Source organism: Labeo rohita, chromosome 12 (genome assembly GCF_022985175.1).
Source record: "Labeo rohita strain BAU-BD-2019 chromosome 12, IGBB_LRoh.1.0, whole genome shotgun sequence".
In the NCBI taxonomy this organism is placed as follows: domain Eukaryota; kingdom Metazoa; phylum Chordata; class Actinopteri; order Cypriniformes; family Cyprinidae; genus Labeo; species Labeo rohita.
This window is the reverse complement of record NC_066880.1, coordinates 3,173,198-3,192,405: the sequence shown is the minus strand read 5'-3', so window position 1 is coordinate 3,192,405 and position 19,208 is coordinate 3,173,198. Positions and strand designations below refer to the sequence as shown.

Genomic DNA, 19,208 nt, shown 5'->3' with positions numbered 1-19,208 from the left:
TTAATTGTTAACGAACTGCACCAAAAATTACCTAATGTTTATTAATTCAGCTTGACATGGCAAACACAATATGCTTGGTCTTGTATAATATTTAAAATCTTTCAGGTTGATCTTTTTAAATGTGAAAGGCACATTTATAATTTGTAGATGACAGCAACTCAAACAACTAATAAACACAATTAAAATGTGTTTCCATCTCTCTTAACATGACATACAACAAGCTGCAGAATCATGTTTATCCACACACTCTGGTTGAATCTACAGCAGCTTTTCTGTAGAGGACAGAGTTTGACAGGTTTGTTTTCCATCCTACTGACATACTGGTCCAAACCATATTGAGTTACATCAATACCTAACATCTGTTCTGCTCACGGAAAAGCTCATCAGCGGCCGTCTTTCCTTTCATCTGCCCAAAAAACACATCAACACAGCAGCCTCTCTGTGTCGTTACATTTCTGTCCACGTCCCTGAAGACAACGAGTCCTTCAATAACCATTACGCAACAGAAGCCTTTATGTGCCGAGAGTAACTATATACGACACGCGGCCGGATCAGACAAACAGGCTGAACGCTCGGACAGCTGGTCAGACTGATGACTATTCATCACACACGCGAACGGAGAACAAGTCAAAGTCAAACTGGAGAGGCAGAAAACTGTTCCCTTGTAAACTCTGTTCCAACATGTTTTAACCAATGGATTTCCATTACTGCCATTTGTGATTATCAGAAACGTTTATATCCATTACAGAGATTTCCAGCCCTTTAAAACATGCGAAAAAGCCTAAAACATCTCTATTAATATGATAAAATGTAAACCAAAAGTGGTGTTAAAGGAGAAGTTCACTTCCAGAACAAAATTTCCAGATAATGTACTCACCCCCGTGTCATCCAAGATGTTCATGTCTTTCTTTAGTTGGAAAGAATTGTTTCTTGAGAAAAACATTTCAGGATTTCTGTCCATATAGTGGGCTTCTATGGTGCCCCCAAATTTGAACTTTCAAAACGCAGTTTAAATGCAGCTTCAAAGGGCTCTAAACGATCCCAGCCGAGAAAAAAGGGTCTTATCTAGTGAAACGATCTGTCATTTTCTAATAATTGACAATTTATATAGTATTTACCCTCAAATGCTCATCTTGTCTAGCTCTGCGTGAACTAATGCGTAATCTGGGTCAATACAGTTAGGGTATGTCGAAAAACTCCCATCTCATTTTCTCTTCCAACTTCAAAATCGTCCTACATTGCTGTCTAAAGGGCGTTTGATCTTGCAAAGTGCACGTTCACTTTGTAAACCATGGGTCGGTACTTCTGCAGCAATGCAGGATGATTTTGAAGTTGGAGTAAAAAAATGAGATTGGAGTTTTTTGACATACCCTAACTGTCTTGAACCGAAATACAGAGTTCACACAGAGCTAGACATGTTGAGCATTTGAGGTTAAAAAGTATATAAATGTTTATTTTTTTAGAAAATGACCAATCGTTACAGTAGATAAGACCCTTCTTCCTCGGCTGGGAATTTAAACTGCATTTTGAAAGTTCAAACTCGGGGGCACCATAGAAGTCCACTATATGAACAGAAATCCTGAATGTTTTCCTCAAAAAAAAAAAAAAAACATGAAAAGGGGGTGAGTAAATTATCTGTACATTTTTGTTCTGGAAGTGAACTTCTCTTTTAAAGGAGAAGTCCACTTCCAAAACAAAGATTCACATATAACGTACTCACCCCCTTGTCATCCAAGATGTTCATGTCTTTCTGTCTTCAGTCGTAAAGAAATTATGGTTTTTGAGGAAAACATTTCAGGATTTCTGTCCATATAGTGGGCTTCTATGGTGCCCCCAAATTTGAACTTTCAAAACGCAGTTTAAATGCAGCTTCAAAAGGCTCTAAACGATCCCAGCCGAGGAAAAAGGGTCTTATCTAGTGAAACTATCTGTTATTTTCTAATAATTGACAATTTATCTCATTTTCTCCTCCAACTTCAAAATCGTCCTACATTGCTGTTTTACCTTTTAAAGGGCGTTTGATCTTGCAAAGTGCATGTTCACTTTGTAAACACTGGGTCAGTACTTCTGCAGTAATGCAGAATGATTTTGAAGTTGGAGGAAAAAAACGAGATGGGAGTTAACTGTCTTGAACCAAAATACAGAGTTCACACAGAGCTAGACATGTTGAGCATTTGAGGTTAAAAAGTATATAAATGTTTATTTTTTTTAGAAAATGACCAATCGTTACAGTAGATCCCCTTCTTCCTCGGCTGGGAATTTAAACTGCATTTTGGAAGTTCAAACTCGGGGGCACCATAGAAGTCCACTATATGGACAGAAAACCTGAAATGTTTTCCTCAAAAAAACAAAAAAACAAACAGAATTTCTTTACGACTGAAGAAATACATGAACATCTTGGATGACAAGGGGGATGACAAATTATCTGTACATTTTTGTTTTGGAAGTGAACTTCTCTTTTAAAGGAGAAGTCCACTTCCAAAACAAAGATTCACATATAATGTACTCACCCCCTTGTCATCCAAGATGTCAGTGTATTTCTTTCTTCTGTTGTACAACAAAAATTGTTACTGCCTACAAAAAATAGCTTGTAAATCTTTCATTATGTTAAATTTCTTATGAAATACTGGATTCAATTTTTTTTATCAACTTGATTTCTTTCCATTAGCACCGTTTTTGTAGTTATTTTTGTAACTGATTGATCACTGGTCTCACTGATTTCACTTTTTGAATGCATATTGCTAGAATATTTCACAAATAATGCTTTTTTTGATAATATAGCATAACAACACTATTTTTACACTATTTTTAAAATGCCAGTCATTGTTGGCCTGAAACATCTAATAAGGATTTTCAGCAGAGCCAAGAGGGTTAATTGTCCAAAAAAAAAAAGAGCTATCAGCAAGCGATATGTTATTACGCTGTATGACACACAGCAGATGTTGTTTTCGGAGAGATAAAACTTGGATACATTTCCTGCTAAACAGCTATAAATTAAGCTTCATCAGCGTTAAGATCATCTTTTGTAGATCTCTATCTCACACACACACACAGTCTCACGGGCAAGACAGCAGAAGGATTTGATGTGTTGCTCTGCCCTGTAACCATCATCAGTGTTTTGACTGAGTACAGAGAGATAAAAGCCTTCAGATTTGATGATAAAGTCAGTTTGCAGCACCAGCCACGTGCTGCTTCACCCAACATGTGGATGTACGTCAGTGAATCCTCAGGAGACTTTGCTTTAAATAAAACTTCACGCTGGATATTTATACTGCGTGACAGATGCTTTAAGATCTTCTGGAGAACTGTGATCTCACTTTGTGCATGCTGGTTATGAAAACTTAAGTTATAGTCAGAGTTTTACTTTTTAAATCAACGCTTTGAGAAAGGACAGCTTGAATCGATTTACAAAAATGCATTACATTTACCAACAGCACACAATTCAAACATGATTTTAAAACACTGAAACTCAATGCTTTAAAGAAAGTTTAAAAAATACTGATTAATTATGGCATATACCTTATGAATAATCAATATATCACCCAGTACTGCTTTTCAGACATGCACTAATTATATCATTACCTGCCAGGCAATCAGATCCTTTAGTTTTTCAATCTTCTCCTGGTCATTTTGATGTTCCTGGATGTATTTCTCTGTGAAAAATGCCTATAGGTGACAAAACAACAAATATAAGTTGAAAAAAAAAGTTTGGGGTTTGTAGAATTTTTTTTTTTTTTTTTCAAAAAGGATGCATTAAATTGGTCAAAGGTGGTAGTAGAGACATTTATAATGTTTAAAAAAAAAAAGATTTCTATTTTGTTCTGAGTTAACTTTCTAGTTAAATGATGTTGAGGTTGTGGTGTTGATAAACAGTGATTCAAAAGAATCCTGAAAGAAATGTCTCCACCAAAATACTGAGCAGCACAACTGTTTACAATATTGATAATAATAAAAATTGTTTCTTGAGCAGTGAATTTCTGAAGGATCATGTGACACTGAAGACTGGAGTAATGATGCTAAAAATTCAACATTGCTTCACAGGAATAAATGACATTTTAAACCATATTCAAATAGAAAACAGCTATTTTGAGTTGCAAAAATGTTTTACAATTTTACTGTATTTTTAATTACACAAATGCAGCCTTGCTGAATATAAGAGATGACGTTAATTAATGGTTAAAATGGTTTAATCTTTGTGCCGTGACACAATTTAGCAATAATTACCAGAATAATCTCATACCTTCTCATAATTAGCAAAGCCGCCCATGACAGCTGGGTCCACGATGCCGTTGAGAAGCATAGAGAGGGGGTTGATGGGAAGGCTGGAGTCGTTTAAGTGGCGCTGGACCATATTGTTGATTTTCTCATTGGTCAGTTGCATTGTCTCCATAGCGTTTTCCAGCGGACTGATTTCCTCCTGCATACAAAAGCAAACAATATTTATATAACAAAAGATGATTTGCAAAAAAGTAAAACTGAATAAATTTACACAAATTTATTAGGCAAAGTGGCACACGATGGCTCTTTCTTTACCCAGCTGTCTAACACGTTACTATTTTGCAACAGCCAAAGTTGCAATCCAACTCCGCTAATAAGCAGCGAAACAAAAAGAGCAGGTTTTCAAGTCATATTATGTGGCATATTCAACACTGAACTGTTTACTGATGTACTAATGAATGGGTTAACATGTTCTCGTCGACTATCTGGCTCCCGTAATGCATCTGTGACAGGATCTGAAATCAATGTGAGAGACAGGCGCTCTGATGTGTCTATCTCGGGAAACTCGTGCCAGGGAGGCTAATGAGAACGAAAGCGCACGTGAAGCGTCAGAGAAAACAATCGCATCTGAGTGTGCGGTGAGACGGTGAGAAGGAGAGCTAAAAAGAGACGGTGCAAATTAGAACGGATAAACACCAGGGCATGCAGTCTGGGTATCACATGATGCTACAGCCGCTCGACAGTCAAATATCTGTGTGCGGCGTGCCAGCACACGTAACCACGATTCCCTCGGCGCAGGATGGATTCGGGACGACATGAGCTGAACAGCATGATCGAAAGAGAGAGTTAGACAGGTCAAGTCTGCTATAATGGAGTGTGGTGAGAGTGAGACAGGTCTATTTTTATTTTGGGTTTAAAAGACACTGTAGATTCAGTAATATTATTGATTTGACTGCACTGATGCAATTGAACGAGAACAAAACTTGAACTAATGACATTTGTCTTCTGTAGAGCTGCTTTATAGCTGGACTGAACTTTTAGGGTCACCATAGATCCTCTTTTTCCTAAAATGTCAGAGTTTTGGCTTTGTTTTTCTCTTGGTTTCATGCTTGCTGAAGGTAATGACTGAAAAGCAGTTTGACCAATAGCGTGCAGGCATTGTACATAATCAACCAATCGTGGTGTGTGAGAAGGCGGGATTATCCGAGGAAAAAAAGGGTAAACAAAGAAAAATCATGGACACTTTAGGCAATTTAGAAATCATAGCCAGGACTTGTTCAAGAAAAGAAGACTATGGTCACCCTATGAACATCAACACTGTTATTGAACTGAACTGAATCAACATTAAAGTGAGCTGCTTTAAAGTTTATATATCACAACTAATGAGCTTTGCAACATTTACATTGTTTTGAATAATGACCAGTGTTGGGTGTAACTAGTTACTAAGTAATTAGTTATGGTAATTTCATTACTTTTCCCTTGAAAAAGCAAAGTAAGGGATTACTCTTATTTTTTTCTGTAATTTAATTACAGTTACTTCTTATGTAATTAATCATATTACTGAGTATAGACTGTAGAACATTTACATACAATAGTGGATTTAACATCAAAATTTAAAGTCTAACCTTAAAATGCATGCTTTTGATGTACCCTTCTCAATTTAAATACTTTGGTGAGTTAATAAGAATATTGGCAACACTTTAGTGTCCAATTCTCACTATTATAGTTGGTTATTAGCATCAATATTACTGGGGTATTGGCTGCTTATACCCAATTCCTACCCAATTCTTGAACTTAATTGTCAACAACTACTTTACTGTGTATTAATAAGCAGTAACTAGGAGTATATTGAGGCAAAAGTATAGTTAGTTAATAGTGAGAACTGGACCCTAATCTAAAGTGTGACCAGAATAAATGATGTAGTTATATATTCTTTATTTGAAAGAATTAAAAGAACCATTGCAATTCTATTTAAATCTATTCGTTAACTTTGATACAGAATTTAGAAAGTAATTAATAATAAGTAATTAAATACTTTTTGGAGAGAGCAATTTGTACTGTCATCATTACTTATGATCATGTACAGTTGTACATTACACTGTTGGAGATGTAATTAGTAACTAGTAATTAATTACTTTTAATGACACTATTGTCTTCTGTAGAGCCGTTTATAGCTGAACTGAAGCCAGTAATTAATTAATTTTGCAACATTAGCACTGGTAGTTTCTTGTTTATTACTGTGAAGCTGCTTTGACACAATCTGTACTGCATGAAGCGCCATAGAAACAAATCTGACTTGACTTTATTAGAATGTAAATGGACCAATTCACACATTTTTAAAAATCAAAATACTTCCTGATTACTGTTATTTTCAAACTTAAGAATATAGAATATTTTGCATTGCAAAAAAACAAAAAAGAAAAGAAAACAAAAAAACTATCAAGAATTCCTAGGTTTTTTCTTAAGATTCTTTTGAAGACAAACAAGAATTTGAATTCCCAAGTAAAATCTTCTTAAATAATATTCAGATAGTTATAAATATTAAGCATAACAAGTTTTTGGGAAAAGTAATGCATTACAATATTGCGTTACGCCATGAAAAAGTAACTAATTATGTTACTTAGTTACTTTTTATGGAAAGCAATGCATTACGTTACTTTTGCTTTACTTTTCAAATCTGGGTTGGGCGTGCTTGTTTGTTTTTAATATAAAAAGTTCTATTTTTGGTAAATGTCTGTACAGCAGAAGAAGAAAGTTCAACACTTTTAAGCAATTAAAAAAAAAAAGAAAGGACAAATGTTATTTTATCTAAAGTAATTTTTGCTTATTAGTATGATTTAATTTGATAATTGAAGCTCAACAGCAAAGACATTGGCTAATAAAATAGGATTAAATACATAAAGGATATTTGTATTATTTACCATTTAGTTATTGCAGATTTGCATCATATTTTAAGTTCGCATTTCATTGTTCTTTATTCATTTGGAGGAATACTGAATCTGTTTTTGTGCGAGTATGATGAGTAAATGCATGTTTATATTTAGTCTAGAATTATAGTAACCATACAGGGGAGAGCTGTCAGTCAATAAATGGGAAAACAAAGTAAATGGCGTTACTTATTTTGAAGTATTTAAAGTATTTTAAAAGTAAATCAGATAATTTCTTGCAAATTAAAAAGTAATGCATTACTTTACTAGTTACTTGTAATGCATTACCCCCAACATTGCTAGGGATGTGCACAAGTTCTCTGAAGTGACGCCACTGATTGATAATGTAAAACTTTACTGGTCATAATTATGTGTGATATGACTTTTAGATGCATTAAAAATACAGTAACACTACAAAAAAAATAGGCAGTTAAATAGGCATCTTGTTTTTTTAATTTTATAATTATTATGTATTTTTTTAGGACAGAGTAAGACATCAAGTACGGCAAGCTCACTCTAGAGAGTGCAAGAAAGAAAGAGTGCAAATCATCTGCAACAGTTCATCAAATTATCTTGAGAAAAGCTTATTAAAATATCTACTTAAAATACAAAATGTATTAAAACAGTGAGTGCTGAACCCCCCCTGTCAAGCGAGTTATGCATGCAGTGCAAAAAAAATGCTTTTGAAGCTTTTCATGTAGATCAGCAAGTCTTTGGCAATACAGACAGATAACACCAAAGGCTGTCATTTTCATCTTAAGAAAAACCTAAGATGTTCTTAAGAAAATATTTAAGAACTTTCTTACTTCTCAGTAACTATATTCTTTTTTCTTAAGAAGAATTTAGTGACTATGGCGAGAATTGAAATGTATACATTCAAAAATATAACATTATAAAAACATTTTATAGACCAACTTAGACCAAAAAAAAAAAAAAAATTGTACAAACAATTCAATGAAAGGTTCTTTAAAAGCATGTGCGATAAAAAAAAAAGAAGTTGTTTTGGGCCCATCTTACAAATTTGTCCTTAATATGTGACCCTGGACCACAAAACCAGTCGTAAGTAGCACGGGTATATTTGTAGCAATAGTAAAATATACACTGTATGGGTCAAAATGATAGATTTTTCTTTTAGGATATTAAGTGAAGATCATGTCTCATGAATTTCCTACCGTAAATATATCAAAACTTAATTTTTGATTAGTAATATGCATTGTTAAGAACTTCATTTGGACAACTTTGAAGGTGATTTTCTCAATATTTCGATTTTTTTGCACCCTCAGATTACAGATTTTCAAATATTTGTATCTTGGCCTAATATTGTCCTGTCCGAACAAAACATACATCAATAGAAAGCTTATTTATTCAGCTTTCAGATGATCAAAATATGTAGCTTCTCTGCCCTTCATGCTCATGGGTCATTAGAATATGGTGAGAGTAAGACAGGTTGAGTTTACCTATATTGTAGAAGAGGGTGAGACGGGTCAAATCTACTGTATCAGAGTTCATTGAAGGTGAAGTGAGACAGGTGAGAGCTGCTCATTTTTCTTCAAAACCATCAAAAACCAAGCAGCGGTGATATAGTGAACCACCGCGGATGCTAAAGCTGTCATACTCACCGCTGAGACAGACACGACTTCAAACCAGCGCAGGATGCCGGGCAGCTTATAGGCGGTTACGTAAGTCGTCCTTTCAATCCACATGTTCTTTTGAAAGAATAAGAAAAATTGAGCAAAACATTAAGTGAACAGTTAGCAGAATGAAAGCTTTTAGCAAAGGGCCACATTTCAGGTAAAGAGTGGCCGCAATTTATTCCAGCATGCTTTTTTTCGTCAATTTAAGCCTCCATTTAGTGGATTTTAATGGATGTTTACCAATAGAAGATGTAAGCGGAGGCCGTGGAGGTGGGACAGACTTTATATTTTAGTATAATGGTGCCGTGTTCTCAGGTATGACATCTCGCTGTAATAACTCAGCGGGAAGCCATCTTAAAAGGTTTTTAGACAAACGGCCATTAGAAAAACAGTTCTGAGTTCTTCTAAATGAGGAACCGCTGAGCACTTTACACATGCACTGAGTGAAATAACAAAAGGAGAAATGAGAATTTAGTCATTGAAAAGCAAAAGGAAACTCACAGCGAACTCATTGTCCGGATCTTTCTCTCCTTTCCGGACCGGCCGTGAATACTGGAATTTCTGAACTTCGTTCACAGTGTAAAAGCTGAAAAACAAAACACGTATGACTCATTCTCAGAGCGTTTAGTGATTCTGAGAGGGTTGCAATGGGTCAAGAGGCTGGAGATACACGTCCGTGCTTCTAAAAGCGGTGGAAAAGAAACAACAATCGTGCACAATCAAGGACGCTCTTGAAAGGAGGAAATATAAACACTGGATAAGTGTTTTTGAATGAAACTTTTACCTGAGTTTACTTATATTTTGGGCTAATTTGATTGCAAAATGGAGATTTTACACAAAAACTTTAGATTCTGTCTGTGCCTGTAAGTCCATTCATTCTAAAGCGTCTGACAGCTGTGCAGATTTTCTGCATTTAAAGATGGACTGTAGCCCGACTACACAGCTTTATAGTGCTGCTTGCGAAAGAGCGTATCATTGATTGGACAAACTTACTGAACAAATACGCCTGTCACTGAATGAAATGCTCTGAAAGACGCTGAGTGAGAGATGAACGAGTGTGAATGACTGGCGACTATACACAATTAACATGACACCACTTGTGAGTAGCGCCTGTTGGAAATTCAGCGCTTTTGTACACATTGAATAAAAGAGGTAAGTAGCTTTCCCAGTGCAAGTGAAACTCAATTAATTTATTTTTTGGCAATTCAGCGTTTGACAAAATGAAGGAAAATAGATATGCTTTGTTGTCATTTCTGGGAAAAAATGCTTAAAACGACTATCTTTTGAATCTCTCAGATATATTTTAAATATAACAAAAGATAATAAGACTAATTTCAATCGTGCTTCTGTTGAGAAAATGATTCAGTGGAGCAGCAGAAAGACTATTTCTGATTTCTGAAAAGTCACGTACTGTTCAACACCTACATAAAGAGTTGCTGAATAAAACAGTGAATTGATATTTAAAGGGATAGTTGACTCAAGAATGAAAATTCAGTCATTTACTCACTCTCATGTCGTTCATTCTTCTGTAAAAGGAGATATTTTAAGTGTGTTTTCAACCATACAATGGAAGGCAAAACTGGTTGTTTGCCAACTTTCTTAAAATCTTCATCTGTGTTCCACAAAAGAATGTTTTAGGGTGAACTATCCCTTTAACAGCCCTTCTGAAATGTATGATGTCACGCATTTTAAATAAGCGTATGGAATGTAAACTCTACTTGACTGCTTTACGTATCAGTCATTTAGTCTCTTTCTGTCGGTTCTTGGTCAGAACAAGCTGCAATGGCTCAAAACTATTACTTTTTAGTAATAGAGAAAACATCTATTTTTCTATTAAAAATCAAGAGAAAGAAAGGGAATAAGTTAAACATTTAGACCATTTGACCTTGCCAGTTCACAAATCCACTAAAATCCTACTCCGAATATTCCATTTGCAGTCAGGTTTGTGCAATGCACCTAAATTAGCATGATGGCGCTAAACTGCCTAGAGTCGTGCCTCTGGACTGGGCTATGAACAAATTCAAATCGGATTGAAAAAGACACAGATAACCAATTACAATATTTACAAATGTATTAGCTGCAGGGGAGAGAGAGATCCAGCCCGGGGCACGAGAGGAGAAACGCAAAAATAAACCTCAACTGTGACATGGGAGATCAGGCCAACGTTCAGTCACTGAAGTTATCCACCCCTTAAGCTCCTCTACTCGTTCACGCTCCAGTAAGCTCATAGAAATCACATCCTGTCATGTGACCTTTGGCTGTGACGCTTATTTACTCAGAATTGTGGGTAAATAGGGAGTTTTAATTGCTTTTCATGCTCACTGGCGGCTTTGATTGGCTGCGGTAAGCCGCCTCTGACGCTTTATCAAGATCGGTGATAACGGTGCTGTTTACCCCGTGGCACTGAATTTAGCCCGAAACAGAATTATGCTTCCGCTGCAGGTGTGTGTGCGTGTGATTTATTAAAGCACAGAGGAGTGTAGTAAGGTCAAACGCTGTTTGCTCACTGCACATTTCCATTTTAATCAGCTGGGTGAGTCGCTCCGAAACACACAAACCCCAGAGACCTGCCCACCGGTTTACTGACCCATCACACGCATACACACATACATGTGCACGCACACACATAGGTCAGCAGACAGGCAGACAGATGGAAAATATATGAGAGACAAATAGAACAAATAATGCTACAAACAGACAGATTAGATCAAAATGCAGACAGATTAGACACAACAACAGAGTCATCGATAGATAGGCAGACAGATAGAATGACAGGCAGACAGGAAAGACATAGACAGAACATAGATAGAATGATAGAACGATAGACAGATAGCTAGATAGAACAATAGGTAGACAGATAGATGGATAGACACTTGGATAGACAGACAGAACAACAGAATGACAGAATGATAGGTAGATAGACAGACATACGGATAGATAGATAGATAGATGGATGGACAGACAAAACAACAGACAGATAGATAGATAGATAGATAGATAGGTACTGTAGATAGACAGAACGAACGATAGATAGAATGATAGAACGATAGAACGATAGATAGATAGATAGATAGATAGATAGACAGAACGAACGATAGACAAACGATAGAATGACAGATATTGTAGATAGAACAATAGATAGCTAGACAGACAGATGGACAGACAGACAATAGATAGATAGATAGATAGATAGGTACTGTAGATAGACAGAACAAATGATAATGATAGAACGTTAGAACGATAGAACAATAGATAGAACAATAGATAGCTAGACAGACAGATGGATAGACAGACAATAGATAGATAGATGGATCAATGATGGATGGATGGATGGATGGATAGATACTGTAGGCAGACAGAATGAACGATAGAACGATAGCTAGATAGGAACTGTAGATAGACAGAACGAACGATAGATAGATAGGTACTGTAAATAGATAGATACATAAATAGATAGACAGAGATAGATAGGTACTGTTGATAGACAGAACAAATGACAGAATGATAGAATAGAAAGGTAAAACGTTAGAACGAAAGGTAGAACGATAAGTACTGTAGATAGACAGAACGAACAATAGATAGAACGATAGATAGCTAGACAGACAGACGAATAGACAGATGGACAGACAGACATAACAATAGATAGAACGAACAATAGACAGAACGAACGAACGAACGAACGATAGATAGATAGATACTGTAGATAGACCGAACGAACAATAGACAGAACAAACGATAGAATGGCAGAACAATATAACAAAAGAACGATAGATATTGCAGGTAGACAGAACGAACGATAGATAGCTAGACAGACAGATGGGTAGATAGACAGACAGAAGGACAGATAGATAGACATACAGAAGGACAGATAGACAGATAGATAGATAGACAGACAGAGATACAGCGATCAATAAATTGACAGATAGAATGAACAGACAGATAGAACCTCACCTCACGATCTGCTCTGATACGGGTTTGTTCTGGAACTTTGGTGGCAGTTCTAGGATGGGCTTCACTGTAAAACACTGAATGTCTGTTGGAACCAAACTAAGAAACAACAACAGGGACAATTTGTAGATTTAAAGTCAAAACAGATTTTTTATAGTCAAAACAGCTGAAGGATACACTGTCCAGAGGAGCTCCTGATGTCCTCACTGGGAGGAGTCGTGGTCTTCATCTTCTCAGCATTGGGGAACTGAGTGAGCAGTCTGGCCTCGAAGTCCTCCCGTCGCTCATACTCCTTACCTCGATAGATGAACATCTTATTCTGAAAAACAGCAGCAACAGACATTTTTCAACAGACATTGCATTTATGTTTTATTTTGATTTTCTGCACTTACCGTCCTAATCTATGAATGTTATTAGCATAGTATGAATTTCAGAGCATCACATTTTCTAAAAAAGCACAATTTAATTAACACATCAGATTGAATAAATACACAGAAATATAACAAGTAGTAATAATCAGAGATGAGTACTAACAGATATGCTTTAAAACAGCAAATCTAGATGGAGAAGCAAGCCAAAATACATTTTCAAGAGCACCTATGAGTGTTGCACGTCTACAAGAACTTAATTAAACAATGAAGCACAAAAAAAAACAACTAAAATAAATATGCAATAACAGTAATAAATACTTCATTGGAATTCAGTTAAACACTTGGTAGTGTGCTGGGTTTCCTTAAGGGAAACCAGCTGGGATCTACAAATCTAGATCATTCAATCATCATCTTTGAATTCAGGGATTTTATGAAAACAGTAAAATGACAGAGGAAGCAGAATCTCATCACTCAGAGCAGCTCATTCTGCATTTCTTAGAGTTTGAACATCGAATCTCAAAATAGCCAGCGCGGCTGTAATTCCGAGGCGTTTGGCAGTCTGGAAACGCTCAATTATTGCACATTCCCATAAAGACACCGTCAATCATCTGCGCCCACCTACAACACCGTCAATATGTTTCCATTCGCGGCGTCTGCGCCAACAACTACACACAGACCGCTGTGTGCACACAAACTCCCACACACACGCTGAGAAATATCACAGCGAGAGGGACAGTGCAGGAACGGGATACTAAAGTGTTTATTGTTGAACAATGCATGCTCACATTTAATATCTCACAATAGGACAAAGCAGCGTGATAGTATTCGATCTGAAAACAGGCTGAGAGATGCATGTGCACACACACACATACATACATACACTCCCTGCATGCAAGAACATATTTCAGCTGCTCAATTAGTGAAATGTGAGCCGGAGGTGAAATATGCCCAGGGCCGTTTTCAAATCTGCTTTGAGCGATAAGGTGACAAATTGCACTGCGCTCTCGACGGGTGTTTTCACACCGCCGGTGATTCCAAGCACGGCGGAATAAACCGGCAGTCTTTCGCACGACTCCGCACGCATACAAAAGTGCCACTTTAAGGAGGGAGAGGAGATTGCGAGACGTTTTGTGTTTCAAAAAGGAAAGCTTCTCTCCACGGAGCAACGTGTCAACACTAGTAGGGGGCGACCGGCCTTTAGATGCCGATTTGTTTTTTGTTCCCGGGATGGCTGGTGGGAGACGCGTGACTGCAGGCGGCTGGAAGGGTATTAAAAGAATTACAAATATATCTGAGGCGATTCAGTGCCACAACCACAGGATTAAACACATGCATGTTCGGTGGAAGGTGAATGATTCTGTTTCATCATGAATGGCAGGGATTCTGGTAGGGAAATGTATAGAGAAACACTTGCACTCACAGAACATTAGTATTTTTCTGCTTTTTCACTGTGACCTTCATACTTAGTCAACTTTCCATCTTTAAGCTTCGACAAAAGCACTTCATTTGCTTTTCAATATCATTGTTTTTGTTTCAAATATGAGAGTTTAGATGAGAGTCTGTCAATGTCACATTAAAAAGTAATGTGAACAACCTTAGAAACTTTGGATTTGAGCAGCAAAGTGGAACTCAAGTATATTTGGGAATAAAAGAAGCTAAAAATAAAAATACTAATTGAATAATTTAACTGAATAATATAATATAATTTAACAAATGAATTCATTAATTTAATAAATAAATATTTAATAAATGTTGAAATGATTTTTTTAGTTATTTTATAATTTTGTAACAACCTTAGAAACATTGGATTTGAGCAGCAAAGTGGAACTGAAATACATTTAGGAATAAAAGAAGCTAAAAATAAAAGAAATATTAATAATTAAATAATTTACCTGAATAATATAATTTAATTGAATATAAATAAACTCATTAATTTAATAAATAAATATTTAATAAATAAATATTTAATAAATATTGAGATAATTTTTGGTTATTTTATAATGTTTTTAACAACCTTACAAATACTGGATTTCAGCAGCAAAGTGGAATTAAAATACATTTGGAAATAAAAAAACCCCAATAATTTAACTGAATAATATAAATTAAATTGAATATAAATAAATTCATTATTTAATAAATAAATACCTAATAAATATTGAGATGATTTTTGATTATTTTACAATTTTTAACAACCTTAAAAACATCTTTTTTGAGCAGCCAAGTGGAACTGAAATATATTTGGGCATAAAAGAAGCTAAAATGAAAAATAATAATTGAATAATTTAACTGAATAATATGATATAATAAAATTTTAATTCATTAATGTAACAAATAAATATTTAATAAATGCTGAGATGATTTTTGTTTTTTTTATAATTTTGTAGCAACCTTAAAAACATTGGATCTGTGTAGCAAAGTGGAACTGAAATACATTAGGAATAAAAGAAGCAAAAAATAAAAATAATAATAATTAATTTAACGGAATAATATAAATGAATTGAATATAAATAAATTCATTAATTTAATAAATAAACGTAATGATTACTTTATAATTTTTTAATAACTATAAAAACATTGGATTTAAGCAGCAATGTGGAACTGCTGGAAAACATCTGGAAATAAAAGAAGCTAAAAATAATTTAAAAAATAGAATAATTTAACTGATTGATATAATTAAACTAAATAACTAAAGAAATTCATTATTTACTAAATATTTATTTAGTAAAAAATGAATATTTATATTAAGTTTAGTTACATTATATAAATTATATTATTTAAATATTTAATAAATATTGAGATTATTTTTTGGTTATTTAAAAAAAAAAAATTAAATAAACTATTAATAATATTAATAATAAATAAACACGAACTGAACAGGACACAAATAAAATTGTAAATTTATTAAACAAACATTAAAGATACTGAGATGGTTTTTGGTTATATTATAATGATTAACCAACGTTAAAAACATTGGATGTGGAATTGAAATACATCTGAGAGTAGACTATAATAATAATAATACTAATAGATTAATTGAATATTTGGACTAAATAATATAACTGAGTTGAATATAAATAAATTCATGAATTTAATAAATACGTATTAAATATTCATTTTTTTATTTTCAAATTTCTTAAATTATCATTTTAAAAATATCATAACAGTTTAATAATCACATTTTTAATTTAAGTCTGTGTCTGGAAGAAAAAGCTGAGACAGAATCAGTATACAATAGGTTTTTGAAAGGTGATGAAAGCATGGCAAAAATTGACCTTCATATATCAAAATAAAAATAAATCTGAAAGTTTTAACAAAACAAAAAAAAATAAAAAGATCAACCCCAGGAACATGAAAAAAGCCTGTATGAAGGTTTCTGCAGTAGTGAGGACAGCTGTTGATGGGTTTTGAGAGGCCACACAAAGACACCAGTAATTGATTTCCAGGCCTTTGGAAATATATCAAACCAATTCACAATGCAACGCATTTACACAAAGAAACAGACATCTCCATGGTGACGGTGAAATATGAAAGATTCAGGATTATAAGAGAAATTCTCACCCGCAGGAACGAGGGAAAGCCCAGGCCGTAATAACCTACGGCAAAGTAGTCCGGCTTTGGTCTGATCACTTTCACGATGTTCTCATAAAACTGAGCCTGCTTCCTCTGAAAGACAGAGACGATCAGATCATCAGTGCTGAACAGCTCAATTACAAACACTCTTTAAAAAATATAAATAGATTTTCTGCTAAATTAATACATGTAAATGTAATAATAAAATAAATAAATATTTTAAATATATAATTTATATTTTATAATTTTATATATTTTGTATTTTTAATTTAAAAAAAAATATTTTAATATAAAAAAAAAGCTTGAGCTCAACATGTGAAGGGTTCCAATGAAAGTTTCATTCAGGACTATGCAAAATGTGCCAACAGTTGATTCAAATAAAATCAGACCACAATCGTTGTTTGTGCCCGAACGGATCAATGTGTCATTTGTTGCCAATTAGATAAAACCGCAGTAATGAACAAAAAGCAGAAACTCATTAAACCTCTCTAATCATTTATATTACACCAATTTAGCTACTTAGGTGATCTTTAACAATTTGAGCAACTCATTAATTGTTTGTTTCATTGTAAAACCTTGACAGAGCAAGTTAGTACGTACCAGTAAAGCGCTGAGCTGCTCAAAGTCAAACATCTCGTTCTCGTACTGTTCGGCTAACTCCTTCCCCAGGATAATGGCCTCCTCCCACATCTGAACACAAAGAACCAAAAACACACATCAAATGTCATCTTTGGAGCTCATTATGTCAAAACACGGTGTTGTGATATCCTTTTAACCATCTGTGAACAATGCGCTTTGAGCTGACTGTCAAACAAAAAGTGAGACTTTTGTTGAAGCGGATGCAAAAACTACCCAGCTGCACCATGCGGATCGACTTAAATATTTAAGAGATCATTAAAGGAATGTTCTGGGATTGCCGCAGAATATTATTCTGACCCATTCTGTAAAAACAAACAGAAAAAATGCATGCACAGTAGTGCACGTCCAATGGAAGTCAATGGAGCTAAACCAAAGGCTTGTATTTTTAATGCATTGCTTTGTACAAAAAAAGTGAATTCAGGGATCATGCAAGTTTCATGAAAATGAATTTAAGACTTTTTTAGACCTTTAAGATCAATTAAAAATTTTTTAAATAAATGAAAAGGCATGCAATATAGAAATGTCAATATACTCTCTTAATATAGTTTGAAAAAACAACTGATCTCCATCACTTTTTGATTAATTTATACACACATAAACAGCTTATTTAGAAAAAAGAAATAACTTTTACTATGCATTCTGTCTTTTTTTTTCAGTGCAATTTTCTACTATATGTTAAATAACGGTAGATGCATAAATAAAGTACAAGTTGTTTTCAGATAAATTAATCTAAAGTCATTTTATGATATAAAAAAAAAAAATAATACATAAATATCTGCCAGTAGGCTCAGAAAAATCAACGTAATTCAGAATGAAAAAGTTTTCATACCACACAGACAGATATTTTTTATGTTTTAAGTACAAAATCATTTAATTTTGTTCAGTTTCTCATTTATACACACATAAATAGCTTATTTAGAAAAAAGAAACAACTTTTACTTTTTACTTTGCACATTTTTGTCATTTTTCAGTGCAATTTTCTACAAACTGTTGAATCAAGGCAGATGCAAAAATAAAGTATAAGTTGTTTTCTGAGAAACGTATCGAACATCAATTGATGATGACAAAAAAATAATGGAGCTAAACCAAAGGCTTGTATTTTTAATGCATTGCTTTGTACAGAAAAGTGAATTCATGGATCAGGGATCATGCGAGTTTCATGAAAATGAATTTAAGACTTTTTTAGACCTTTAAGATCAATTTAAAAAAATGAAATAATCAATGAAAAGGAATGCAATGTCAATATACTCTCATAGTGTAGTTGTATTAGCAACACTTCAAGTTTGAAAATACAACTTCCAACCGATCTCCATCACTTTTTTTTGATACACACATAAATAGCTTATTTAGAAAAAAGACAACTTTTACTGTGCATTCTGTCTTGCACTCCACATTTTTGTCTTGTTTTTCAGTGCCATTTTCTACAAGCTGTGAAATAAAGGTACATGCAAAAAGAAGAATAAGCTATTTTCTGAGAAATTAATCTAAATAAAGTCAATTTATGATTAAAAAAATACAAAAATCTGCCAGTGGGCTCAGAGAAATCAACTTAATTCAAAAGGAAAAAGTTTTCATTTTGCACGTAGTAGTGCACGTCCAATGAAAGTCAATGGAGCTAAACCAAAGGCTTGCATTTTTAATGCATTGCTTTGTACAAAAAAAGTGAATTATTATATCAGAGAAAGTTTCATGAAAATTAATTTAAGACTTTTTTAGACCTTTAAGACCAATTTAAAAAAATGAAAGAGTAAATGAAAGTCAATCTACTCTCTTAATGTAGTTGTATTAGCAACACTTCAAGTTTGAAAATACAATTTCTAACTGATCTCCATCACTTTTGGATTCATTTATACACATACATAGCTTATTTAGAAAAAAGAAATAACCTTTACTGTGCATTC

The 19,208-nt window shown here is 34.2% G+C and overlaps 1 protein-coding gene across 2 annotated transcripts in view; it reads right to left on the bottom strand.

Annotated features, from left to right (window-relative positions):
* dock1 (dedicator of cytokinesis 1) overlaps positions 1-19,208 on the bottom strand; it is a 302,275-nt gene that overhangs the window by 25,570 nt on the left and 257,497 nt on the right. For both annotated transcript variants that reach the window (XM_051123710.1, XM_051123711.1), the window contains exons 39-46: positions 17,269-17,358; positions 16,657-16,761; positions 12,905-13,046; positions 12,731-12,812; positions 9,281-9,365; positions 8,765-8,851; positions 4,241-4,417; positions 3,583-3,666 (exon numbers count right to left, since the gene is read on the bottom strand). In XM_051123710.1, the coding sequence (XP_050979667.1) occupies positions 3,583-3,666; positions 4,241-4,417; positions 8,765-8,851; positions 9,281-9,365; positions 12,731-12,812; positions 12,905-13,046; positions 16,657-16,761; positions 17,269-17,358 (852 nt within the window). The remainder of the gene's footprint in view (positions 1-3,582; positions 3,667-4,240; positions 4,418-8,764; positions 8,852-9,280; positions 9,366-12,730; positions 12,813-12,904; positions 13,047-16,656; positions 16,762-17,268; positions 17,359-19,208) is intronic.